The sequence below is a fragment of the Sprattus sprattus genome (genome assembly GCF_963457725.1).
Source record: "Sprattus sprattus genome assembly, chromosome: 4".
Lineage (NCBI taxonomy): Eukaryota > Metazoa > Chordata > Actinopteri > Clupeiformes > Clupeidae > Sprattus > Sprattus sprattus.
Window position 1 is genome coordinate 25259362 of NC_137923.1, and position 27386 is coordinate 25286747.

The 27386-nt window shown below is 42.1% G+C and overlaps 2 protein-coding genes across 4 annotated transcripts; one reads left to right on the forward strand and one right to left on the reverse strand.

Moving 5' to 3' along the window:
- Positions 1 to 557: 557 nt before the first annotated feature.
- On the forward strand, positions 558 to 20596 carry dok7b (docking protein 7b). 3 transcript variants are annotated; one of them, XM_080837376.1, is made up of 15 exons: positions 558 to 662; positions 770 to 815; positions 2745 to 2975; positions 5630 to 5830; positions 9463 to 9582; positions 12938 to 13045; positions 14381 to 15240; positions 15851 to 15925; positions 16468 to 16516; positions 16792 to 16874; positions 17261 to 17333; positions 17623 to 17694; positions 17877 to 17954; positions 18942 to 19106; positions 19370 to 20596. In XM_080837376.1, exons 1-15 carry the CDS (start codon positions 609 to 611, stop codon positions 19504 to 19506), a joined length of 2352 nt encoding a protein of 783 aa, XP_080693502.1. In that variant the 5' UTR covers positions 558 to 608; the 3' UTR covers positions 19507 to 20596. The 3 variants fall into 3 exon arrangements, with proteins under 3 accessions (XP_080693502.1, XP_080693504.1, XP_080693503.1); XM_080837378.1 differs by lacking the exon at positions 17877 to 17954; XM_080837377.1 differs by lacking the exon at positions 15851 to 15925.
- Positions 20597 to 21291: 695 nt separating this feature from the next.
- Positions 21292 to 26550, reverse strand: lrpap1 (low density lipoprotein receptor-related protein associated protein 1). Its single transcript, XM_080837384.1, has 8 exons — positions 26327 to 26550; positions 25901 to 26045; positions 25436 to 25566; positions 25142 to 25262; positions 24425 to 24580; positions 23541 to 23623; positions 22815 to 22991; positions 21292 to 22476 (listed from the first exon to the last, which is right to left on the reverse strand). Exons 1-8 carry the CDS (start codon positions 26498 to 26500, stop codon positions 22408 to 22410), a joined length of 1056 nt encoding a protein of 351 aa, XP_080693510.1. The 5' UTR covers positions 26501 to 26550; the 3' UTR covers positions 21292 to 22407.
- Between the last annotated feature and the right edge of the window lie 836 nt (positions 26551 to 27386).

Here is a 27386-nt window from a genome sequence, read left to right on the forward strand (position 1 = left end):
TGTACGTATCATAGGTGGACTCAGACAACATTAGTATCATAAAAAGCATGTTCCTGGAAAAACATAATGTCACGATAAAGGAAATAAATGCACAGTGGTTTTCATATGTACACATCAATGTCAATTGTAATTCAGGTTTGGTGTTAAACTTAATCTTCAAATAGTGAAAATACTGTGTCTTCATTTACACTGAGTTTCACTGTAACTGAGGCCTTTATTTAGTCCTTGTGTAGACTGCATATCTATGTGAAACTGTAAAGAGGAGAGAGATTCTTGGAATAGCTGGCAAATTTTGAGTCATTAAAGTTTAATTTAATTTAGTGGCTTTTAAACAAACACAGTGACACATGCTGACAACTGGTCAAGCTGTGGAGGGCTGAGTGTGTGTGTGTGTGTGTGTGTGTGTGTGTGTGTGTGTGTGTGTGTGTGTGTGTGTGTGTGTGAAAGTGAGAGACAGAGAGGGAGAGCATGGGTGGTAATGCGTAGAGGGCCGTGCCTGTACACCACCAGTGAAGACAGCTATTAAAGTTATTTTGAAAGTGACCCCCTCAGACTCGAGCTCAGCAGCGCCGCTGACCGCACACAGCTGTTCGGAATCATGACAAGAGATGACGGATACCGTTGTCGTGGAGGGACACGTTAAACTTCGAGATGGGAAAAAGGTCTCTAAACATCAACGAAATTATTTGTTCGGAACATGTTCAAGTAGCGGTAATGTCAAAATAACTATTAATGTTTCTTTTTTTGTTTGTTTTCTTCAAATGTGCAGTGGAGGAACAGATGGGTGGTTCTAAGGAAGCCTTCCCCGGTTGCAGGTAAGGCGCCAACTTAGCCTGCTAGTTTTTAAAGTTGATAAACTCAGATCGGAGTTGAAGCTGATCTGAGCTTCTTGATTTTCTATGCTGCATGTTTCATGTATTATACTAAGCAGGCTTAGCGGTGCTGTCGGTATTTTGTGAATGAAATAGATCTTTGGCATCCATATACCGAAGCTCGAATTTCATCCTCGTTCCACGTGGGTCAAGTGCGTCTTGCTTATGCATTTATGATATCTTACAGCTTGCAATAACATTACATATTATGCTGCATGTTTCATGTATTATACTAAGCAGGCTTAGCGGTGCTGTCGGTATTTTGTGAATGAAATAGATCTTTGGCATCCATATACCGAAGCTCGAATTTCATCCTCTTTCCACGTGGGTCAAGTGCGATTTGCTTATGCATTTATGATATCTTACAGCTTGCAATAACATTACATATTAATGTTTGTGGTGACGTAGACCTATTTTGCTTTTCTGATAGCCTAATTTGTTGTTTTAGTCGACAGACCCACAGCAGTGAAGAATATGCCAGAGACTATACATTTTCATAAATTATTATGAATAGCTCCACGTTTACCACTGTCTGTTTTGCTTTAGCTTAATTTATTTAAATGTGTAAACAGGACTTAAGTCTGAATTATCAACCTATTTTTACAAAACTGTAGAACTTGGGTGGCTTGCCAGTATGTGTTGTGTTAACTTGTCTAGTAGCTGTCAAATCTATAGGCTGTTCTTACATAATCAATGATGATACCCAGTGATGATAGCGAAGCGCAGGCACGCACACACACACACACACACACACACACACACACACACACACACACACACACACACACACACACACACACACACACACACACACACACACACACACACACACTCTCTCTCTCTCAAGGAGATAGATAGAGAGATACATATTATCTCTTTCTCTCTCTCTCTCTCTCTCTCTCTCACACACACACACACAGACACACACAAACCTTGTTGCAGTTTAATAATTTAGTCCACAGCTGTTTGGTCAGATCATGACTCTGGCCTGTTGTGACAGCTGTTCTTCCAATCTCATACTGTATTAGCAGTATTAGCCCATGTCGGATGACGTAGTGAAATATTCTGTGTCATGACGACAGACTGCGGCCAAAGCAAACAAACTTCAGCCTGTGTTTTTCATCAAGCAAGAATGTGAACACTTCTATAGAAGGCCTATTGGTATTTTTTAAGTAAAGACACTCATAGAAAGTAAAGGTTCTTTGGCTTTTCTTCGCAGGAGAAGCGTTGAACCGTTTTGTTATAACCGTTTTGTTATTACCGTTATGTCAGTCCTGCCTGGGTTGTAAGGGGAACTCTTACAGACTTTACTGTATTAGAAAGTCAAAGAATTCAAAAGATATTTAAACAGAACCTTTTCACAGAGATTTAAATTGGCATGGTTTATGAAAACTGTTTGTTTCTTTGCTCAATATGTCACTGTGTAACAGCATTGTTCTTTATTTTAAACGTTTTATCATTTTGAACTAAAATACCAAATTATGGAATAAGGAGCCTTTGAAGGGCACATAACTGCCTTTGGCACCATGATTAAGCAGGGACAACAAAACAGTGACACTGGGGCAGCAAAGGCAGTTGGGCACCCTCCATAACGTGTAAGCTATGGTTCAGGAAAATCAATGCCAAGTGCATGGCTTAAAATACTGAAAACTGAATACAGTGTAAATACAACTAAATAAAATGTTTCTTTTAATTGAGATTTACTGAAAAATACAGTCTTTCTTGCCCTGAGTAAACTATACTCAAACAATGTGGCACAAATGAGAGTGGGGTTGGTAAAGAGAGTGAGAGTGGGTTTGGTAAAGACTATCCCCATGACTGTGATTCAGGGCTATTCTTAATTTGGATTGTGTATCTCCTATCTTGTTCCAGACTGTCTGTCTCTGCTGGTGTACAAAGACAAGGCTGAGAGGCACAAGGGCCACCGTGAACGCAGCTGCGTTACTCTGGGGGACATCTGTGGCCTCGAGCCCGGCCTGAGCCATGAGGGGGTGGGCTACACGCTAGCCATCGTCAGCCTCACGCAGTCCGTGCTGCTGGGCTTTGACAGAAGGGAGAACCTGCTAGCCTGGGACCTTCGCATCCGCTACAGCCTGGGCGAAGGTGAGAGATGCTGGGTGGGAGCTTGTTGATGTGGAGGTGGATGCTGAGTCATGCTGGCTCACTGTGTAGGTAGGAGTTTTGGATGGATCAGTGTGGGAGTATCGTGTGTCCTAACTGTGGGGGTATGAAGTGGTTACTGTGACTTCTGTTGATATTGTTTTTCCAGTTTCTCTCTCTCTTTCTCTCTCTTTCTAATCTTTTCACAATCCAAAAATCTTGTTTTTCACCTGATCGATGCAACCTTGATGCACTTTTACCTAACCAAATCAAACCATAGATAAAACATACAGTGAGTGTGTGTGCATGTGTGTGACTTTCTTGGGATCCCACTCTTCTGAGTCGACCCAGGTGTCATGTTCTGCTTTAAGGAACACACAGCTAAGTTAGCACTTCAGTGCTATAGACGTGTTTAGGTGCAACTATGATATTTGTGTTCCAAACTTTGTTGACCCTCTACAGCAACTCTGATATGTTCAAGCATGTTACATTTCAGGGTCCTCAGTTCTGGAGCTTGTGTGCTTGTGTGTGTGAGTGTGTGTGTGCGTGTGGGTGTATGTACGTGTCATAGAGGTGTGCATGAATCCATTTAGGTTATGTTGGAGTGCATATGCTGTGTGTTTTTGTGTACGGCATGTGTGCATGTGGACGGGTGCTTCAAGTAAGTCACACCCCCAGATTCCGTTCACTGCAGCATGTGATGAAATCCTGGCCCAGCTCTACAGAGTGCAGTTAAAAATGGCTCCCGCAGGCGTCAGGGATCTTAACAGAGTTGGTCATTCCTCCCAAATATGCGTCCATTAAAATGTGACAATCTATTCCCAAAGTTGAACTACTGCCAAAAACAAAACAACATTGTTAACAGACTTACAAAGCAACAGCCTGTTAAAAGTATTTCTTTCAGCATGTTTGTGTACTGGTTTCAAATGGATAATCCAGTGTATAAAATCTGTTCATTGACAGTCACATGCATTTAGGATGCTTTGTAAAAATCCACTTGTAATGTTCTCGCCCAACATTAGCTTTGAGTTGTGTCTGGCATGCGTTTCACTGGACCTCACAGATCATGGATCAGCGTTATTATTAGCCCTATAACGAACAAAGGCATTCACACACGGAGGGGACCAGTCAGTCTGATATCTTATCTTATACCAGCAGTCCAATCATGTGGTAGGTTCCAATCGTTTCCCCATCGGTAGAATTTTGTTCTAAATCTGGCCGAGTGAAATTCAGGACCCAGGGTGCTCATGTGGTCTGACGAATGGGAGAAAAGCCCAGCTCCTCCTTCCCATGAAGCCACTGTCCATGTAGTTCGCATCACAGCTTATTTACCTAGCTTTACTTCTTTATACGTTTGTTTACTGACTTGTAGCAGGAAGAGACAGATGACAGATGGGATCCAGTTCAGTGGTGGGAGATTTCTCATGGCTCATATTGCTTCCATCAGTCTTTCACCAGGCAATGCACACACAGCTGTCACTTCTGATGCTCGATCAAGGATGTCGTCCCAATCTTATTTCACTTTTGTGCTAAACTGTAGATGTGTAAACTGTGGATGCCACGTGCTGTGTTCTACTGTAGAGACCTACGGTAATCAATCTACAGCTACTTTTTACTGTGCGCTGTGGAACCCTGTAGGTCGTTTCAGCCAGTCTCACATGGGTTTGACAAAGTTGGTTAGCAGTAAGCAGATATGTTTGAAAGAGATTGATATGCAGATGGAGAAAAATCTTTATTTTGACACTGTGATATGAATTGAGTTTTCGTATTTTAATGAAGGCACGACTCCAAGCTCCCTGACCTCCCAGATTCATTCTCCCCTGTGTGATGTTTATGCTGCTGAGGCAGGGTTCCACGCTTTTACACATCAGTTTGTTTACCCTCAGCATGCATAACATGCCATTAACATGTAGATTTTCTTACTGGATATTAATTTTTAGATTCGCCCCATTATGTTTTTCTGACATCAACATTAAAACGCGCAGTAAAGCACATGGATACAAAGGGAGCCGTATTGGCTGGAAAACACTTAAACAGTGACAAATGAATGTAGGCTTTTTTTCTAATGGTTTCTGGAAAAATGCCTTCTAATGGCTTCCCTCATTTATCAAGTCATATAGGAATAACATGTTGCCACTACTTAAATGATCAAATAGTGAGAGGAAAACAGAAAGGTCTAGTATGTCAAAGGTTCAGGCTATTGATTCATTGTTATTTTTGCCTAGCAACATTACCAAGACTCATTTAAAATCTTTCCTCTTGCTCTTGCTGTCTGGGAGAATAATGATGGGCTTCCGTTGTGTTTGATTTGACCACTTCCTGATGTAGTACATATGAACATGAGAAATAGAAGACATTCCATACAACCATTTCATGCAATCATAGAATCTAAAATTGTTCATTGATGCATTCAGACAAATCTATGGCATTCCTTGTTCCTGGCATTCCTTGAGACGTATCTGTGCCATTCATTTATCCTGTGCACTGAACTAGAGCGAGGTTCACAAGACAAGATTGTGCCGAGTCAAGATAATTGTCTTGTGAACATCTGATAACAGTACGAACTGGTTCAGGGGTTCATGTTGTTTAATATCTGCAATAATCTGTATAATCAATTTCCCCTTATAGGTATTAACCCCAAACCCACTGTCTCTCAGCCCACAGATTTAATGGCCATGTCCTCCCAGGAACAAAACTAGAGAGTGGACCAGCCACCCTTCATTTGTGTAACAACCTGCTCGTCATCACCAGGGACTTCCCACCTGTTGTTGCTGGCCAATGGAAACTCTCTGATCTGCGACGCTATGGAGCAGTGCCCAATGGCTTCGTGTTTGAGGGCGGGACACGCTGCGGCTGCTGTGAGTTACACTCATCTGCATGCCTGTTTTTAATGAGACAAACACTGAGTTTGAGATGACATGACTGTGTTATACTGTGTTAAATAATCAAGTTATTTATGGGTATGACGTGTATCTCGAGGTTTAGTAATGTAGCTGATTAAGTAATGTTTTCTTCTCCCCTATACGTCTCTTTTCCAATGTATTATTCAGGTTAGTTCTTTGTTTCTCTCCCTCGAGACTCAAGCGTTTCTCCATCTCTTTAATGTGAAAGGGAGTTGCAGAAGTTCCTCATGCAATGCGCTTGCTCAGGAATCGCCCTCATCTGCCATTCCAGACTACCTGACTCACTCCACAAACAGCTGTCCACCATTTGCCACAGTAGCTCACTTCCCCACCTGGCACCAGCCTTTCAGTCCACTGAATACACACAGCAAAGACTCCGCTAATACACAGAGCTCTGTTCAATCAGAAGCTGCCTAATTAATTTGTCGCCTGCATAATCTGTGACATTCAAAGAATCTACCAAGTGTCTGCAGGACCCTGTTCAGTATTTCAGGAACTCGAGGCAGTTTTATGCATTTAGGGAGTGGTGTTGGGCTCTCAGGGCCCCGTGCCAACTGGGATGCCCATAAATATGCCCTGCCGAATGCCAGGGCTAGCGGACAGACGGCATGATTACAGGCCACTGAGCAGTAGAGTGACATTGCAGTAATAACTTTCACCTCTTTCCTGTTCCTGGTGAAACAAGGCCTCTATAAATCGACCACAACTCGTGCTGTTAGACTGTGAGAGAGCAGGTTGAATTATTCATTGCTCCCTGCTAACACAATAGTGAAAGAAACAACAACAGACACTTCTTAATGAAGTTTCGCCTGTGAGAAATTTGCTGACGGTGAATTATACAGAAAGGAGAATTGGATTTAGACTCAATTTGTATCTGCCATTACTTTCTACGTTTTGTCCAGTGGCAGTGGTATTCGAAAGATAGCCCAGGGCCGCATCATTAATAACAGTAGTTACCTAGTCCAATTAAGATAATACATTAATGACCTTTGATTTGAAGAAGGATAGCCCAAAGCACCCACATTCAATTACCTTCCAAGGATGAGGTCATTACTGGGTCAAATTGATGTGTTTAAGGAGAAATTATCTTAATTCAAACGCTAGGTCAGGAAACAACAGAATCTAGTCCCACACACCTGACAGTGTAATGCAGTGAGGTGCCGTGGAGATAGAATTTCAATTTGTTTCATTGTGCAGCTTGATGTGCGTGGGGCTCGCCTTCAGATAAGCTTTGGAGGGTTATTTTGCCTGCTTGTCTCGAGTCGAAAGAGCAAGCAAAATAAATGCTTCCCTCCGCTACATATTTTAGTAACCTGGGACACAGCTCTACAAAGAATGCTCTGCGCAGACATTTTTCGAAACATAATACATATCTAAAGCACATCAGTGAAATTAATGATCCAAGCTGAAATGAAGGAAAAATGTAATATTCAGTCCTTTCCCAAAAAAGCTAATTTAAAAATCAGAGTTAATGAAAAGCTCTTAGGAGCTTCAACGGGACCGTGGGAAAGTCATATGCACCTGTGGGGCTGCGTTACGCCTTCCTCCTAAAGTATAATCCTGTCTCCGACACGCCGCTGTTTGGGGTGAGGGGTCAGAGGTGTGAAGGATTTCCGTTACAGTAAGTCATCCGGCCCAAATCATCTTAAGTCACGCTCCTTACAACACAGCATAGAAGTCCTACTCCAACACATTGTGCCTGCCTCTGTGTGTGTATGTGTGTGGGGGTGTGTGTGTGTGTGTGCACATATGAGTGTGTGCTTGTATGTGGGTTTGTGTGTATGCATGTATGTGAGTGGGTGTGCATTCCAGTGTATGTGTATGTGTGTATGTGCAGTAGACCTTTGCATTGTACTCTAAGGAGGGCATGGACAACCGAAACCCTAGATTACTCATTACCCCTAGATCATTAGAGAGGAGCAAAAGGGAGGAGATGTTTTGAGTGTCCATTTCACTTTCACTGGGCAAGAGTGCATCTCATATCAGTCACTATGTAGCGCAGGTTTGAAGCCAAGGTTTTGCCAAGATCAGGAGATGGTATCAGATCAGCAGTGAGTTTGGTACTGGTCCAGAAAGGTCTCCAAAAGCTACTTAATGCCCGCTGGCCATCCAGAGCTGACGAGGCGGGCGCCGTGGCGATAAGTCACTGAGGACAACCGACCAGCTCCAGACAGATCCAACTACAGGCCTTCCACACCCCTCAGTCAGCTATGAGATTGTCCGTCTATCATTACCCCAGTCCATCACCTTATCTCCCCAGCTGTTAATGTGTGTGTGTGTGTGTGTGTGTGTGTGTGGTTGTGTGTGTGTGTGTGTGTGTGTGTGTGTGTGTGTGTGTGTGTGTGTGTGTGTGTGTGTGTGTGTGTGTGTGTCTGTGTGTCTGTGTGTCTGTGTCTGTGTCTGTGTCTGTGTGCCTAGAAACACTCAAACATTCTGTACTTTTCCACAGCAGATTCCGTAGGGTCAACCGTGCTAACGTGTAACATTTCACTAAAGCACAGCTTTGCAGAGGTGCCATAGGGACCTGTGTGTCATGCTCAGAACCCCACATATATCTGACCTGTGTGTACTCTCAGATCCCCACATATATCTGGGTCTACACTAAAGTTAGCAGACAAAATGGCGATCAGCTGAGCTTCACCATCCCCCACTAAGTACATTTTATCTCTCATTTTACTCTCACGTCTTTCTCGTTGGTTTGTTTTAAAATGCAATTCTCATTAACACATACCTTAAACAGGCGGATATGCTATCTGTCAGCAGAGACAACACTCGTATTTATAGATTATGTTTTTGAATTATGAAACCTGGTGCATGAGACGTCCTGGCTATTTCGGTAAGCCTCTGTTACTCCCTATACCACTCTCTGTCTCGAGGCTTAAGGGAGCCTATATTTATCTTCATCAAAGGTTTCTGCTGACCTTCCATGGTCCAGTGAGGCAACTGAAAATAAAAGCCATTTATGAACTCACTGTGCATACACAGCTTCAGAACGCATTCGTTCCAACTTGAACTTCTGTTGAACCATTTATGATGAGCTGCACATCTCCTGACTTCCAGGCCTCATACTCAATGAATATAATCATTGGCTACGTGGCAAGTTGTAAAACATTTCAAATGAACCGTTCTCGTTGAAGGAACACACAAAATTGTCCATTTGCGTGAAGAGAGCCACAAAAAGCCGTGAACAAATTATTTTGTTCAATCTATTCCATTTTAAATAGGGTGTATAACCTGCATAGGTCTCCAACTTACACCGTTGGCAAATGCCTGTTAAGAGTACTCTGTCTTTGTATTTAACAAATAGCTTCTTTTGTGTTGAATATCAAAGGGGAAATGACTTGGCACATCACTGAAAGTGGGTTGGAGCTCAGGGTTGAGGCCAATTATTTTCAAGCTGAATTGGTATTCAGGTGGAATAAAAAACATTTCTGGGATTGATCTGTAGATAACAGTCAGGATGGATTGGGGTAAATCTGATTACAAACTGGTAAAGCTTGACTATTCACATGCAACACACTTTTATTTCTCTCTCTCTATCTCTCTCTCTCTCTCTCTCTCTCTCTCTTTCTCTCTTTCTCATTTAGGGGCTGGAGTGTTCTTTCTTGCCTGTGCAGAGGGGGAGCAAATTAGTTTTCTCTTCGACTGCATCGTTCGAGGCATCTCACCCAGCAGGAGTCCTTTTGGACTGCGGCCTGTCCTGCCAGGTTAATATATCCATATGTCCTCTGTTTGTGTGTGTGTGTGGGGGGGGGCGGGGGGGGGTTGTGTGTTTGTGTGTGTGTGTGTGTGTGTGTCTCTGTGCATGTGAGCATACTGTTATAAGGGGGTTAGATGTCAGTGGCGTCATGTCATCTCAAAGTTAACACGTCCTAGCACATTTTCTTGATTGTGTGTATGTGTGTGTGTTTTTTGTGTGTCTGTGAATATTCACATGACTAGCTCTGAATTAGCAAAGAATGGAGAGAGTAATTTTCATGCTTCAACTCCCCTTCTCTCCAACACACACACACACACTCTTGTTTTATTCCCCTCACTTGCTGTGACTAAATTAAAGTAAAAGTGTTCATTTATCAAGCCCTGCCAGTGCCTATTCACAAGACCATGCTCTGTGACAGCAGGAGCTTGCACTCCCACAGATTGTTCCGGATCCGGACTCCAGACCCCAGCAGGTCTGATGCACAGCAGCTTAATACAGAGGAACAGTGCAATTTTACATATGCCACCATTAATACAATAGTTGATGGACATTAAAATAGACCTTTTACTTTTAAAAGAACATTTTACTTTTAATAAACTGACTTGCTGGTCTACCCGGAACAGAAACCTAGACTTATCTGTTAACTGGGTAGGTGAAGTAGCAGATACTACAATCTCTCTGAAATGCTCTGGCCTGAGATCTATCACGTGTGTCTTCAGGTCACCAAAGAGGAGTAAGGGGTGTAATTCACAGGATTACGCTGCAGGTTTTGCGTGATGTGTATGGGCCCCACAGCAAGTTAGCAGTAAGCCTTTTTAAACGGAAACATTGATGGCTGTAAAAGTGCTATAATTAGCCAGGGAGGGGGGCACTGCTACTCGCAAGGCCCAAGCATAGTGAGAGGTTCTGGCATCAGTTACAAGGGGGGAGAGAGTGCCTCTGTGTGTGTGTGTGTGTGTGTGTGTGTGAGTGTGTGTGTGTTTACTGAGTGACCTACCTTTCTCTCACATTTGATACGATAACACATAAACAAATTCTTAAACAAAAATGTACCAGCTAGTCGTTGGTGTAATGCTAGCCTGCTTCCTGTTAATTCACTTGGAAGTCACAGCTCTAGCTGCCGAGGGAAGAGATTAATCCAGCTCTAATCAGAGGGAGGCTTATCGCATGGGGGCGCCTCTTGGGTGGAAATACAGGTGAAATTGGCCTCCAGGCCAGTCACCTGCACTTGGTTGATCTTCACTCAACCTAACCAATTGATAAAATGTTCATTCCAGTTGAGCCATTTTGTTGTGTCGGTTCCAGCAGTTCAGGGTAAAATTTGACTTTTAGAAAGTGCTCTTCACGTCTAAGATAAATAATGAAAACTGCACCAAAACAGCAATGTGCTTTAAAATGATGCCCTGTGTGGATATCTCTGATTGTGATTGAAGATTCTTCTTATGTAATCTAATGATTGATGCTTCAGTACATTGTAATCAAGCGCTTTTTTCAGTGTGCAAGAAATATCTTGCAGTTTGATTGAAAAACATCTTCATGTGATTTGTTACTTAGTGAAAACAGAGAAGAAAACAGACATTATCACATTAGCACCCAATTCATGTCTCTCCATGTCCATCTGTGTGTGGGCTTTACAAGCCCTTGGCCTGGGTTTGATTCCAGATCACTGCAGGTTATCTGTACATTACTTTGGAAAAAAGTGTCCGCTAAATACCTTTACCTCTTTTATTGTCATGAAAAAAACAAATTGTTCTTCTGTCTTGTTGTTTATTTAAATGCTAGGAATAGAAAGCATTGCTATCTTTGAAGTAAGCATTCCGAGACTGTCAGACATGTTTTAGCAGCTTTTGGTCCTTTAAAAAGGAAAAGCACCTCAGCAGTGTGTGTGTGTGTGTTTGCAGTTGCACGCGCGCCTGTGTGTGTGTGTGTGTGTGTGTGTGTGTGTGTGTGTGTGTGTGTGTGTGTCTGTCTGTCTGTCTGTCTGTCTGTCTGTCTGTCTGTCTGTCTGTCTGTCTGTCTGTCTGTGTGTCTGTGTGTGTGTGTGTGTGTGTGTGTACACTCATGTTCATGTATTTGTGGTAATATGAGCCTGAGTGTATGCGTCACCTGTATTGATGAGATCTCCAGTGCAAATCGCTCATCCATCAGCATATGCGGACTGTAAATACGGCACAAAATACAAATCCATCTGCTGTTCAACATTATTCTCTTTGCCACAGAAATGCATTCTGGGATTGTAGAGGCAGGGAGTGGGACATTTGTTATGAATGCAACTCATTTGTCATTGTGCCCTGCTGCTGTGTGTGAGGTGCAAAAATAGTGATGGTCAGTAACACTCTGTACCCAGCTCTGTGTCTGTATGTACTGGAGGAGAGGTGGCCTCTCTTGAGCCGCCGCTTGGCATGCCTGGGTGACAGGCCTGAAAAGATATAAATATCTGGCCCTGCCATAAACTTAGACACTTCAGAGCAGATCTTTTTTTTTCTCTCTCTCTCACCCCTCTCTCTTTGCCCCCTTAGTTTCTTTCTTACTGGTCTCAGCGCTTTTAAGAGTTTGGGTGCTGAAGTGATAAATCAATGTCTGTTACCAATCAATGCACAGCTCTCTCTTCTGTCCTTTCTCCTTGTACTTAACAGTGTGGCCGCTCTCTCTCTCTCCATCTCTGTCCGGTTCTCACCTTTTCTCATCATCTCTCTCTCTCTCTCTTGCTCTCTCTCTCTCACACAAACACACACAAACACCCCATACACAAACACAGCAGTCACAACTTGACTGTTTAGTACTTTTTGAACATAATCTTATATAATATCAGTGTGTTTGGCTCGCTGTCATTGATTCAGTGCTTCTGTCAAGCCACACACCTGTAGGGGGAAAGTGATTTTTAAATTGAGCTCTGGTATTTCCGTTTGTGTGTGTGAGTGTCTGTATGTGTGTGTGCTGTTTTCTCCAAGGGAGCTTGTGACTATGGTGTATGACATAGACTGATGAATGTATCCAATGGTCCCTGACTCCATACAAACACTTCCCATGTCTTTGGGCAATGTGTTGTACAACCAAATGAAAACACAAGCCTGCCTGCTGAGCAGCTGCCGAAACCTGCCGAAACATTTTGTTGTTTCCACAATGACCACCTGTACTGAAGGCAACACACCTGTGGTAGACTTGGCATTAGTATACAACCCCTAGGGAGTTTTTTTTCGTAATGATTGTTGTGACGCTTTTAAATATGTTGTATGTGCTCCCATTTATGGCCCCTTTAGTGTTAATTGAGGTTCCAAACACCTTGCAGGTTTTCCCTCATAAAACCGGTCCTTTCCACAGCTGCTAGTAATCCTGCGTGTAATTTGTGTGGCTCCCTGCAGACACGGGCGGTTCACAGAGCTCCTCCGAGGAGCGCATCCAGCAGGAGGCCAGTGAGCTGGAGAGACGCCTCAGCAGACTATCCACCTGCAGCCGCCAGAGCAGCACGGGTAAGACTACAGCCCCCCCTTTCAGTAAAAGTGTTCCAGATCACGTTAAAACATAAGCATAATCATACAAATAAGTGGTCAAATGAGTGCCATTGTGCTGGCATGGGGATTCGCCAACTGAGTATTGCAGAGCGTTCTTTATTGTATGGGACTGGAGGTTGAATGAGGCATGAATGAAATGCTACACTTCAGATAGAAAATACAGTCGATACCATTCTGGGAAATTGAACTTATAAATCCTGTAGCTGCAGGGTTGGATTGGGAAAGGAATTTGGCCCTGGACCTGTCCACAGTTAATGTAGTAATTCTATTGATTCCATCTCATTTCCTCTTTCGTCATCTGTCTCGTGTCCTCCACTCTTCTCTTGTCTGTCAAATGCACTCTCCTGTCAGCTGTTATATCCTCTCTCCACATCTTGCTCCTCTCCTCTCCTATCTTATCTTATCACTCTTTTCCTTTCTCAAGCCTCCTGTCCTCTCCTCCATCCCATTCTCTTTCTTCACTTATTTTTCTCCCCCCTGCTGTCCTCCACTGAGCATGAATATAAAAAAGTACTCCCAAAAAAAATCATTAGGGCAGGCATGGTGAATGTAGCAAACAATAATAACAATCAATACGGCATACTACAGTAGTACTTTATATACAACATTTAAACGTGGAACCACATATCCTTTGTATTATTATTATTATTGTTTTTTGTATTGGTTTTGCTGTTGTGTTATTGTTTTAATAATCCCATAAATGCAAAAGAAAAAGGTTTGATTGGCCATTTTGGTATACTGCAGAGATTTGAAGACAATTGCATTATTTGTATCTTTCATTTTGAAATGCATAGGCTTACAGTGTCTATGTATATAGCTCACTAGATTAAGTACCCTAATCCTTGATTGTAATGATATATTCTATATAGTCTATTGTTGACAAGTGATTTTGAACGTGTGAAGTACCCTGTGTCTTTTTCAGGACACTTTTCAGTAGGCACAGACTAGATTGTAACAAGTCATTAACACAAAATGCCTAAAAAAGTAACTAATCGCCTGTATGGATCTTTGTTGGAAAATTAGGCTATTGCACCATTCCTTACTGCTATGTTATAGTTATGTTCATCCTAAATGTCCAGAGCTGTTTAACTTTTAACTTTTACCTGCTAAATATACAAAGCCTGTGTCTTGACGCCTGGGTTTGTTTAATGAAGGAAACAGAAGTAAGTCTGAAGTGTGTAAAGTGTCAGGTAGAATGTCACTCTAGCTTGGTTGTGTGTCCTTGGTTATGTCCTGTGTGTCTAAGGCTGTCTGTTTACCTTATTTTGTGCTTATGCCGTGTTTTCCTGGCAGCGTCCACCTGCAGCTACAGCACCTCCACAGCAGGGGACGACTGCAGCATCTCCAGTTCCTCCTCGGGGGCTAGTCACTCCGACACCAGCCTGGGCAGCCGCCTAACCCTGTGGTCCGAGCCCTCCAAATGTCACACACCCTCGGGCCCCTCCAGCGTGGCGTCCCTGGCGTCCCGCACGTCCACACCAAACTCCAGACGCACGCTGACGCCATCGTCGAGTGCTGAGGAGCATCTCTATGCTGCAGTTATGAGTGGTCCAGGCACCGGCCTCCGCCTCTCTTCTTCCTCCTCCTCCTCCAAGCTTACGCGTCCCCGTGGGCTGCAGGACGCTGGGCGCCAGAGCTCCACGGACAGCGGCATTGCCACCACGGGGAGCCACTCCTCCTATTCCGGAAGCTTCTCCTCGTACACGGGTAGCCTGGACATGGCGTTGGGCGAGGCCGAGGAGTTCGGCTCTCTGCTCAGCCTCCCCTCCACGCCCAGTGTGAGCAGCAGCACTGCGGAGCTCAGTCTCTGCTCTTGCCCCATCTCCACCGTGACTGCGCCCACCTCCAGGGCCCCCGTTAACAGCTCGGAGTACCAGGTGCCCCCTGTGTCCAAAGAGCAACAGCAACCACATCCACAGCCGCAGCTCCTCTACTACGACACCCCGAGACGCCTCCTGCCCCCAAGCGCACTGAGGGGCTCTGGCGGACTTAGCTGGATTGTTGGGGATCCGGATCAAGCGCCAGAGCAGTTTGAGGCCCAGGCTAAGACCAGTCCACTGGCCCAAGAAGTTCTGGCTTCAGCACGACCTGCCAAAGGCTTTCTGGTCCCCCAGCCTATCCCAAGCACGTGTCCAGTGTGTAAAAAAGCAAAGGTAAGCGGCTCTCCCAACATGCAGTAGTGTCATCCAGGATATAGATCTAAAACATATAATGCCTTTCCACGCTGAACAGTAATTGTACAGTTAATACAACAGCAGAATTATAGATATGGAAATTCTGAGCGTGCAGCACCTTCATTTGTCATTAACACTTGTCAGTGTTAATGTCTTCTACGACCCCAGAAATGCAATGTATGTCTGACGTGATAGCTGTGTGCGCTTACACACATCTTGATCAGCCGGTTAAATGAAAGTGACTGAGAAAAACAAAGTTAAGGCATAATGATAGTATCAAGTAATAGAAGCGGTGTTAACATTTTTTAATAAGCTGCCTTTGTCCCCAAGCTGTAATTTTCAAGGTCTGCCAGAACAATCAGCAGAAGATGACAGTGATATTAGTTTTATTCAAACTGCCTTCTCTTAGCAGCCCCCTGCTCATCTTCCGGATGAATTTATCTTTCGGTTGAGTCATCGCTCTCTTTGGTTTGATTTGTGTAATTGTCTTTAGGCCTTCATGTTTTTGTTGTTGTTGTGAAACAGTGGCCAATCCCTCCCCTGCAGTCAGTATCTTAAAGCAAACAGACAATTTTTTTACCCCATCCAGTGCAGTCACTTATTTGACACTACCTTCATAACACGAGAGCAGTGGTTGTCAGCTAGGAGAAAGTGTACCTCACAGGTAAGAGTTATATTGGGTAGCGGTATGCAGCGGTCTGATCTCTGCATAACAGAGGGCCTCATGCAGGAACGGCACAATTAGATTTGTGAAAAAGGTTGCCTTGAACTATTTCCTTGAACTATTTCAAAGGAAAAAAATACAAAAATGTTCCTGCATAACGTCCAAAGTGTTGAACTTCCTCACTCAGTAACAATAATCTTGTTGATATTTCCTTACATTTTCAAACTGATGTGTTTGTTTCAGTGATATAACCTATATATGCATGTCAAACTAATACATTCTTGTATGGTTTGAGTGGATAGAAAATATTTTTACCAAAATTGTGTTCCTGAGGATTATTTTGGGGACATTTTGACAAACCTTTCTAATGCACAACAATATTTAGAAATGTAAATAATAAATAATCCCTTTTTATGCATCAGCAGATATTAAATGTCAAATTCCATTACACCATTGCATCACATCAAGCTGACTCTTGGATACACCACACAACAAAATAATGTTGGAAGAATGTGACCATGTCTGTGTTATACTCATTACAGGCAACAGGTTCTTTACAACTCGACGGATTGCCTGCACCAAAATTTCCAGGTCAGTGTTCCAGGTCTGAGATTAAAGTCATTTCTCCTAGTTTAGCCTACAAAGAAAAGACTGCATTGTTTTTGGAAGTCACATGGCTTTTATAGCATTCAGGAGATGGATTGGGGTATGTTCGGTTGAGTCTTTGCTGAAATGGCCTTCAATGGTCTTTAATAAATCCTTTGACTTAAAAAATATCTTTTCTTACGCCTTTCACAAAAGTCTGGTGTAAAGGGTGACTGTGTTCTCTGTAGTGTTTTACTGAGTTTCAGTTCTCCCCTCAACAGAAAAAACTCCAAGACAGATGCCTGATGTCTGTCCCGCTGTTGAGCATACGGGTGAAACTGAAATGGTTCCAGGAACCCCAGAGGTAATTTTAAACAATTGCTTGTTACAGCGCCGTTTTTCTCAATCTAACTGAAAACCTTACAAACAACATCACAGTTGGCACTGCCTACAGGCTTGCTAGCATCCTAACTCATGTGTTTTGGTGATATAGTTTGTATAGTCAATTTGTGTAGTCAATTTTCACGGGGTGTCCTGCATCCTGATTTTAGATTTTTTTTTAAAACAAACCTGGGTAATATGCACACTTGTGTATTAAACAAAATATGCCTCTAACAAAATTCTGTGGTAAGAACACTCTTATTCCTCAGTTATCCTAATCCTTAATGATAGTGTGTTTGAATGACAGACATACATGTCAAACCTTTCCTGGCAAAGCTTCACTCGTAGTTACATATCCTCTCTTGGTAGTTTGAAGAAAGGGGCCGGTATGAGTTGATGGGCAGCTATGCTCAGCTCCAGAGGATCTCTCGGGACACAGAAGGTATGTGTGAGCACATCACCATCGTCTTTCATCATCTCCATGCCAACATGTAAAATGGCACGTCTCTCTCTCTGCTTTCCAATCATGACACCTTTTTTTACTGCTGCTACAGAGTTGCTCACTTCTCTTCTCATTCTTTGTCACTCCTCTCATCTCTCCCCTACCCTTCCCTCTCTCTTCTGCTCTCCTCTCTTCTCCCTCTTCTCTCATCTCATCTCTCCCCCTACGCTTCCCTCTCTTCTCCACTCCTGATATCTCCCATGTCTCTCCTCTTCTATCTACACCACAGCCGGTTTGCTTGTGAAGCCTCCGTTTTTCATCAGCCCCCCGAGGCTTCCTCGGCAGTCCTCCTCCGTGTGCGGTAAGGACAGCTCTGAGCTGCTAAATCGGACGCGTAATTAGCACATCGCAGGAGGAAGTCCAAAGACTTATATCGTTCGTTAACTTTTTATGGAGGCTTGGGAAGGAAAGAACGCGCAGTGAAAGCTCTTGTTCACTTTCAAATAGGAAATGTTAATGATTGTCGTGTCATCAAATCCGCAGAGCCGAAGGGAAACTACGAGCGGATGATCTTAACCTCCGAGGCACAGCGCAGGAGTGACCTTCCATCTGGAGACTGTGGTGCGCTGTTAATTTAAATCACTACCGCTCTGCATTAACCTGCATGCCCAGAGCCAGACACTCTTTGTGCCTCTACCTATATTTTGATTTAAAGTGTGCACATTATTGTGAACATTTCTGATATTCCCCTTACAACCAAAACAAAGGCCTTTTTCATTGTTCTGTGGCTTAAACATCCTTAACGTCACACTGCTGAGTTCTTCATATTGAGTTAGTAAATTGATTATCAAATTGATACCAGATTTAATGACCGAATGCTATGTAGGCTCCAAAAGCAATTATACGTTTAGAACTAACAGTATTCATTTTGACATATTTTTACACGCTATTGTTTGTGAGAAACACTCGATTTCACAAGTAATGAATTTTACTTATTATGACCGTTGCCAAGCTTTTGATAAAAGGTTTGGACAAAAAATAATGCCCTCTTAAAATTATGCCATACCTGGTTTGACAGAGAGTGCTGTAAAATCAGAAGAGAAATACAATGTCAGGTCACCCTAAAACCGCATATTGCATATTGCAAACTCCTATACTGCTCATTCCTTGGTGATTACATTAGTCTGTAGATTTGTCCTCATGTAAAGTTAGGTTACTTTTACAAGGCCTATTGATAATTATGCACATATCCAGGACCCACCATGAACCACTAATTTGATGATGGATAAACTTGCCTACAGTCATGATGGGTCTAGCTAATCAATACGTGTAGGGGAAGACCTGTGCCTGCATCCATTTTAGTTTCCATTATGGTATTTCTTACCATAGTTACCATCGGCAGTTTTACAGGGGGAGAATGCAAACCACTGCCACTCGAGATCTTCAATGTGTGACATTCAAATGGTCTGCTAAATAGTGTAATGTTATAATTAGTATTACCTTATATTCATTAATAGGGGATGCAGGCCTGTACTTTCTCTGTGTGTCATGCACACCACATCATCATACTGTTTTTCCCATAGAGGTGACTCTTAATCTATGTTGTAGGTGCAGCATTGCCATCCCCACTGGACTGCAAGATGTCACCATCAGACAGGTTTCTTGGGGACGTCAACTATGTCAACATCCCCATCAGCCCAATGTCCAAGAGACAACTCCACTACATGGAGCTGGACCTGCAGGACCTGCAGGAACCCACTCCAGCAATCAGGGGTAACAGTAGCCTCCGCGTTCCTTTACTGTCCATTCTCCATTGCTTTTCTCTATTCTTGTCATGACGTTTATGTGGCATGATTTATTGGTATTGTCCTCACATTGAGAATATTGACCTGCTATATTACGTGTGAGGCAAAGCACACTGACACACATTTGATGGGATTATGTGATCATTGCAACCTTTTGATTTTTGCTAACTGAACGTCTGTCATTTGTCATTATTTGGCATGCTAACAGATGGTGTTTGTACTTTCTGACAGGAGGGGGGTCCACTAAATATGCCCAGATTGATATCAATGCCACAGAGACTGCCCAGAGAGTGGGTGCACAGCACGCGCTGGGACGAGAGGAACGCCTCCAGGAGCTGGAACAGAAAAAGAGAGGGACGATGAACTGAGACACAGGCACGCACTCAGACAAACACACACACACACACACACACACACGCTGTTCCTCTGACACTGATGCTGACAAGGTTGATTAGCAGATCCCTGGATACGTTGCCTAGAGGGGGTGGTGCAGTTGAGGTGATGTGGAGCCTGTTGGAGAATAATCGATCCACTTGCACCACAAACAAATGAAAGGAAGATAATAAAGAAAACGGTTGGAGGGGGAAAAAATGTTTTAATGACTGTGAAACAATGTTTTGCATTTTAACACTGTCTGGAGATCTGTTACACATTTCACGAGATACGTATTTAAAACATTTATTAGCTAAGCTTTTAAAAGGTTGTTAACGATTTCATGCCGCCACTGGACATAAGATAATGATGATAATGGTCTAGTAATGAGTTAATCATGAATAGCTTTCCTAGTGAAGCTATTGGCTCTGAAACTCGTGTTTTCATATTAGCACCGGGCCTGAAGGCAAGCTCTGTCTTCAAATTAAAGATGCATGGAAGACCTTTTTATGATAATGTGAGCTCTTGCATTATCTGAGCTGTACATGACTCATTTTAGCCTTAAAAAGACTGTTTATTACTTCAACTTTTTGTATGACAACGTGCCTGTACAGGGATCACCGCTAAACCATGGTGCAAATTGTCTATGTGCCTGTGTGTATGTGTGAAGGATGGAGGATTATGTATTATTCATACCTTTTATACAATAAGAAGATATAGCAGTGTCATATATACAGTTGCATGGACTGAAACAATACACATTTATATACAGTTTTTATTCATTCTTATTTCAAAGTGTGTGTTTGAAACATAGATGTATATTTTATGACGTCAGTTCAAATGTTTATCTGTATTATTTATAGGATAGAAAGAACATGTAATTGTATCACATGGATGAATGAGGAGATTGTCTACGTGAAGATGGAACATACACAGCATATACTGAATGCTTCTTAGGTGACCAATTCTGACTTGGACATTTGATTGGTACAAAGCTGTGTACAGAGGAAACTACAGAAGCTGTTAATGTAACTTATATTCTCTTGAAATATTTGTATTGTATTAAAGATTATTTAGCTATAACCATGTTATCAGTGTTTTTTTTTTATTTGTTTAGTAAACACTTAGTTGGCTATAAGAAAAACAACAGTTTTAAATTCTACATGCAAATGACATTCACGTTTGTACAGATTACAAGGAAATTACTGATACATTGTAAGTCTCAGATTTATCTCAATGAAAGTATTTGTCAGATGTGAAATTAAATTCTGGCCTTAGAGATCCTGGCACGTACAGCTCAGTGTTTCTGCAATCAATGAGAAAACATTTCACACAAACACACTGCCTTTCTGACATCCCACTGGTGCAAATGTTTATTTTCAGAATTATGAACAGGTAAACACCTTCTGGTTTACATTGTAATTATTTGCACTCGTTAGTACTGATTTCAGTATCTGACATACATGTTTTCCAGGGACTGTTGTTCACCAACACTAGAAATGATCAGGGCTGAGTAAGTCAGTGAAAACGGCTTCAATCGGCACCACTGGGATGAGGGTTTCATCAAGACTTTAAGCCGCACATCAGCCAAACTGGAGCAGCACAGGCAGAAGTCGACAACAGGGCCTTATATTCCCCACCTTCCAAGGACGTACTCACAAACACACACATCATTCCTGCAAAAGCGGTGGAAATGTTTAACCAATGATACAAAAAAGGAATCATGCACCACACATGAAAAACACATGACTATTCAGACTGTTGAGATTTTTTTATTGAGATTTTTTTCTTCCTCGATGGGTATCAATGGAAAATTGTACTTGACCAAATATAACAGTAGGCATGTGCAGAAGAGATGTTGAATTCGTTTGCACTTCAGGTTCCCAACAAGTCTAAGGAATGGTGATGAGAAAAACTGTACTGCACAGCACAGGCTGCCAAGAGCTTGATGATAGGTCTAAGGGCACTGGGCTTAAATAATAGATCCAAAAGGTGGGTTCAAATAAGTCTGGGTGACTTCACCTATGGTGCCTCCCTCAAAAGCTAATTCGTTCCTACCGAAAATGAAGAGAGGCTGCATCTCAATGTGGTCACCTTCTCAATAAATCTTTTTTTTTACCTTGGCAGGGCATTCTTTGACCAGAAAGCCTGAGGAATCGAACAGTGAAGCACTTCGGTCTAACCCTATATTCTATTTGAAGACCAAAAGGAATCCTACAGGAATGAGTCTACCCTCTAAAAGGGGGAAGGTAGAGGAAGGTAGGTCTTTCAAAGAGCAACCTCAACCTGCACTGCTAACTGATTGGACTAGGTTTTATTGAGTGGACTGCAGTGCACATTTTCTGAAAGAAAGTAGACAAGACCAAAAAAGTTAACAAAAGATGACAGTGAAGATAAACACCAATCGTATTATTGGATCCTGATTGACTTCATAGTGCAAAAGATGGAATGACTGAATCTACAAAACAATGTGAGGTTAGGCAAGAATTACGCAAAAAACAGTGACACGTACCGCACAATAACCATTACAAATAGATCTTTACATAATTTGTACAATCTTTCATGCCCCTTCATGTGTTTACATGATATGCATGTGCTTCTATCCTTGAAACAATTATGAGATTAAACAATGACTTTCTGGACAACAAGAAGAATGTCACAGACACATCTTCATGTTTTGACAGGCAACAATGGCATAACAACAGAATGATGAATATATATATATATATATATATAAAAAAAATGCCACGTGATACCACTGAATCATTTCTCTATAAAAGTGGAAAATCTTTACATTTCAGATAAGCTATGTACATAAAGTCGGAAAAATAATTACAGATGGGGAGAAAAATTAGCCAACTCTTCTGTTGCCATGGAAACAGAAAACAAAAGGGAGCTTAAAGTTCGTTGTGCGGGAGACCATCAGGGGAGATCTTATTGGTCAAGTCCTGCATGTGTTTCTTCATCTGGGAAAAGAAAATAAACCATCACTAGGTGTTATATTCTCAAGAGGTTCACAAGGCCTTAAACCTACCCAACCCCCCACCCTCTTACTATGGGCTCCATAACCACACTCCTATTGCACTGCATTACATTAGAGAACCTCTTCATGGTGTTGCAATGTTAAAGAAAATATTAGTATTTCAAACTGACTTCCTCAAGACTTAGACACCAACTGTTAGGACCACAGCTTACGTACGTGCTTTCTCAGTATTGTCTGTCACTCCCACATAAAGTGGAGAGTGTGAAGACCTTACAAGAAAACCAGTGCATCAAGACAATGTACCAACACATCTGTACGCACCTTGTAGCCCATCTCCCTGGTCTTCTCGGCGAGGGAGTTGTACTTCTCCTTGTTGCGCATGATGTGCTCCTTGTCCCCCAGCGCCTCCACGTGCTTGAGCTTCTGGTGGGAGAGCTCTAGCTGCTCCTGGTAATGCTGATGCTTCTCCACCTTTGTCTCAAAGTGTTTCAGCTCTTCCTGTGAGGACATTGGAGGGAGAGAGAGAGAGAGAGAGAGAGAGAGAGAGAGAGAGAGAGAGAGATGGAGCGGGGCCAATGGGAATAAAGCATGTAAAACAAAGTTGAGATGAAACGATGAAATGCCAATGAGAAGCAGGAGATAGAAAGGGAAAGGGGAATGAAAAAAGAGTCAACTCAGAATAGGCAAAACCACAAACTATGTGACCACAAAAGCTGAAGACTTTAAAGCTTTGGTCAAACCCAGAAATGTAACAAGGATTCACAATAACTTAGTAAAACGCCAGTTTCAGTCAGTACAACTGAAATTGAATTGAGGTAAATTGTCCACTCTCCCAGGAAGTAAGTTCATTCAGTCATACACAGACACACAAAATAATCCAAAGAGCTGTTGCTTGGCAACAGTAGGTAGCAGCTGCAACTTCTACCCGCTCTGGCAAATCGGACGAAAGCACAGGGGGCAAAGTCTGAGTTAGGTTTACAAACTTACAAAAAAAAAGTTGTAACTTCCACAGAAAACTCTAAAGGTTTAGTTAGGTTATAAACGCACCTTTAGAGAGTCTAGCTCATCTTCCGTGAGATTGGCTGTCCTTGCCATCTCCCACAGCTCAATGACTCTGGGCTCCCGGAACTCTGAAAACAGGAAACCACAAAAACAGATAAACAGAAGACAGCGAAAACACAGCTCTGTTAAAGCAACCACACTGCCATAATAAGTCAGACTCTATCAGAGGGTGTATTTTCTTTTGACCTCGGTACATTATCAATGTGAATGAAAAGTGCTAACATACATCAAAATAATTATCACAATCATGTTTTTCTCAGTTGCTTTTGTATATTTCTTGAATCATCCTTGACATTTTCAGAACAGTAAGTTCATTTCTAGAAACAATTTGTACAAACAACACCCAAAAGACCACATACAGCACGTAATTTGGCATGCTGCTACTTACTCATAGGCTTCTCTCATTGGCCTATGAGGTTCTACACTAACTTTTTGACTTTGAACAAACTGAATTAATCCCAATCGCATGTAAACAATCAAGGTTTGAAGGACAAGTCATTTTGCAAACATTCTAAAAATACCAAAGTCACTGAAACTGATGTAGCATTTGGATGAGGCATAATGATAAATAATGATAAATGGTTTACACCATTTGCATGTCACGACTTACACATTGAATAGATCCCTAGATGTTTTGGGGGGTAAAACTAAACAGCAGATGATTGAACATAGCCTTTTGGATGAATGTGCAAAAGCATTTGCAAAATGTTCAAAAGAATGAGAAATTGCTGTTATGACGACAAGCGACCTGACAATGTGGAGGTTAAACAAAACGTTATTTATAATTTTAAGTCTGATTTGAGAAATGTACCAAAGCAACTGAGGAATAACTGTAAATTGAATTGCATCCAACAGGACACGCCTCTCACCGCTGTCTTCACTGAAGCCCTCGTGGCTGATCTTGCGCAGGCGCTCAAAGCCGTTGTTCAGCTCTCTCATCTTCTGTTTCAGCTCTGTGTGCTTTTGGTGCACAGCATGCTCCTTCACGTCCCCCTCCAGGGGTGAGATCACATTCTTATGGATCTCTGGGGATCCAAACACAAGACACAACACCAATCAAAAGGGAGGAAGACGTCCCAGAGACCCTCTTTGCGTGTAAAAAGGGGATGAGGATTTATCAAATCAGCACTGAGTTTAGAAAGTTAATAGTTTCAGGGTTTCCATTTTCCCTTCCATTTTTCTGTCTGGAGCCAACACGCCTGCCAAATGTGATAGAGTCTGTGATGTGACGGACATGTTTTGTGCCTAACGGCCAGCCGGTGTCTGAATCTAATGGGCACACTGCCAAAGTGACAGATGACATTTCCACTGAGGAAATGGGACAGATCTAACCATATCACACCTGTGGAGAGAAGGATCCACAAATAAGACAAACAGGAACAGAGGGCCTGAAATGGCCAACACCTGCCAATCTTTTAAGCAATACAGTATGTGTGTCCAACTTGTTTGTCAACTCCAGGCAACACTGAACATGCCAATGATGACGCAAGATACAAATAGAATAGGGCAAATCCTAGCAAGTTTGTCAGCATAAGGTTGTTTAACAGCCACAAATTACTTTAAAAGGCTAAAGTCTTGAAAATGACCTTCAGTCCTGGTGACAGTATCCATAAAGATGTTGTAGTCGTGGATCTTGTCCTTGTGATGCTGGAACTCTCTGCGTAAACTTTGGAGCTCATCTTCAGAGAACTTTCCAGATGATTTTGCCTAGATGATAAACAGCAGCTGCCTTAACTTGTCTTTGTCATAACCAACTCAATAATTAATCTTTATATTCATATCATTGTATATACACATCTTTCCACAAACTTGTAAAATTAATTACTCTGCACTTAAAATCACTTATGTAATACAGAAAAAATATTTCAAAATGTCATTACTTTGTTCCACAGTTTGTCCAGCCTTGGGTCTTCAAACACATCTCCCTCTCTAATGTCATGGTCCTTCAAGTTGTTGTTCTCCAATGTCCTGGTGTCTTTTTTACCATCCATGCCATACTTGGCAAGAATAACTGTAACGAAAAGGAAGGAAGCAGATCATCAATGAATAAATCATAAAACGAATAATGGACTGCTAGGTTCACTTTCATTCTTTTTACAATCTGAAATTTCTTAATTCTGTGATACCTTGAATTTAGTTGTAGAATAGATTTACAATGTAGACATTTGTGTGCAAGAACTTGTTGTTTTTCCTATTAATTAAGAAGTGATTTTGATCCACAGAAAAAGTATAAGCTAAGACAATAATAATTAATAATTTAAACTTCATGTGTCTAGGCTTTATTGGAGGCAAATCTTTCACGGGATCATGAGTGGGTGGCTTATTCTATGCCATTAGTATTCTACCGTTAAAATTTCGCCGCAGCTTTGCCTCTCTCTCTCCGTTCTCGTCCAACCCCTCGGCTTTGTGCTTCTTCCACTGAAGCTCGTCCTTCTCCTGGATCTTCAGATCGCTGTGGAGCTCGGCCTGTCGTACAGGCGGCATTTGCATCTGTAGTTGACAATGGAGAGAAACGTCTTAATGGTTTTACATTACATTCAGCATTAGTCATTTCCACCATGTCTTAGTGGCATGAGAGTCTGACATGTCAGTAGAAGAACGCATACCTCTGCGGCATGCAAAATTGTCTTTCGTAAATTAGGCTGGATGTCAAAACATTCAAACAAATATGTGCATTCGCCTCGCATACCGCTACATGCATCACCTCCAACTAAATTAAAACATTGAATACACATAGAAATGTCATGGATAAGCCGAATTTGGTTACTCACCCGGATAGCTTTCTCCCAGACCTGATTCAGTTTTGCAATTCGGAATTCTATCGGATTCTTTCCATCTACAGAGGCATTCTGTTCATTAATTTCGCGTGAATACTTCCCTCCCAATGCACCGACACACAGGCACAAAACGAACCCCAAATACTTCATCTCGGTCACAATTACCATCAACAAACAGTTGATGTTTGGTAACAAATCTGGAAATTCACTTCTGTATAATATGGATGTAGGGAAGCTGGAAACCAGGAAGCTAGTCGAGAGCGAAACATCACGTGCGGTGCTGTGGTTTAACTTCGTCGCTGAAGGTGCATTGTGGGACATGACGTTTATTTACGAGATGTGACATTTGAAAATGAATAGAGAGATACATTTATAAAACTACAATTACAACGATGCTGCTCGTCTCGTTTTAGCGTAAACAGTTACAATGCGGTGCGAGCAAATAAAAAGTATCCACGCATCGAAATAACGGAATGGGGCCTGGGAGTTGCAGGGTCATGATGTCAAAGCAAATATTTCTGTTTGTGTTATCAGTCCCTGTGTTCATCCAGCGAATGGCATGATCTCACGTGTAAATAAGTGCAGAGGAAGAATGAATACAATTCCAATTCTAGAATTCTGAAGATAATTAAGTTTTGACGACAAGTTGTCAAAATAAATTATGTTTTGATCTTGCCTACCCTGAGTTATCTGACATACTTACTACACCAGAAAGAGATAAGTTATGCCGAACAACCTGGAATTAAGTCTGAATACAATAGATGTTCATGACAAAATAGGAGAATCACCCATTTTAGATAACAACCAACGGCCAGTGGTGTCTTACCAAGTTGCCGGACGATCGCTCCGCAAAACCGAGCAGAGAGACAAGCATTTGGCAGCAGAGAGAAAGGTCAACTCTTCAAAAAACAGATGGGTTAGTTACAAACACATTTAGATAGGCTAAAGTAGGCATTAGCCACGAGGGCTACCAAACCATCACAGCCTGAATAGGATATATTTACAGATAGGCCTATACTAAATTAGTCTCCATCGCTATTTTGTCTCATTCTAT

What these genes read in the sequence shown, in the direction of transcription:
- lrpap1 (XM_080837384.1), bottom strand. Translation starts at nt 26,500, where the DNA reads ATGGTAATTGTGACCGAGATGAAGTATTTGGGGTTCGTTTTGTGCCTG. An exon ending in TCTGGGAGAAAGCTATCCGG is followed by an intron (nt 26,046 to 26,326) that starts GTGAGTAACCAA and finishes TGTCAACTACAG; the next exon opens with ATGCAAATGCCGCCTGTACG. An exon ending in CCAGGGAGATGGGCTACAAG is followed by an intron (nt 22,477 to 22,814) that starts GTGCGTACAGAT and finishes TTCTTTTCCCAG; the next exon opens with ATGAAGAAACACATGCAGGA.
- dok7b (XM_080837376.1), top strand. Translation starts at nt 609, where the DNA reads ATGACGGATACCGTTGTCGTGGAGGGACACGTTAAACTTCGAGATGGG. An exon ending in CGGGACACGCTGCGGCTGCT is followed by an intron (nt 5,831 to 9,462) that starts GTGAGTTACACT and finishes TTTCTCATTTAG; the next exon opens with GGGCTGGAGTGTTCTTTCTT. An exon ending in GCAGTCCTCCTCCGTGTGCG is followed by an intron (nt 17,695 to 17,876) that starts GTAAGGACAGCT and finishes TCAAATCCGCAG; the next exon opens with AGCCGAAGGGAAACTACGAG.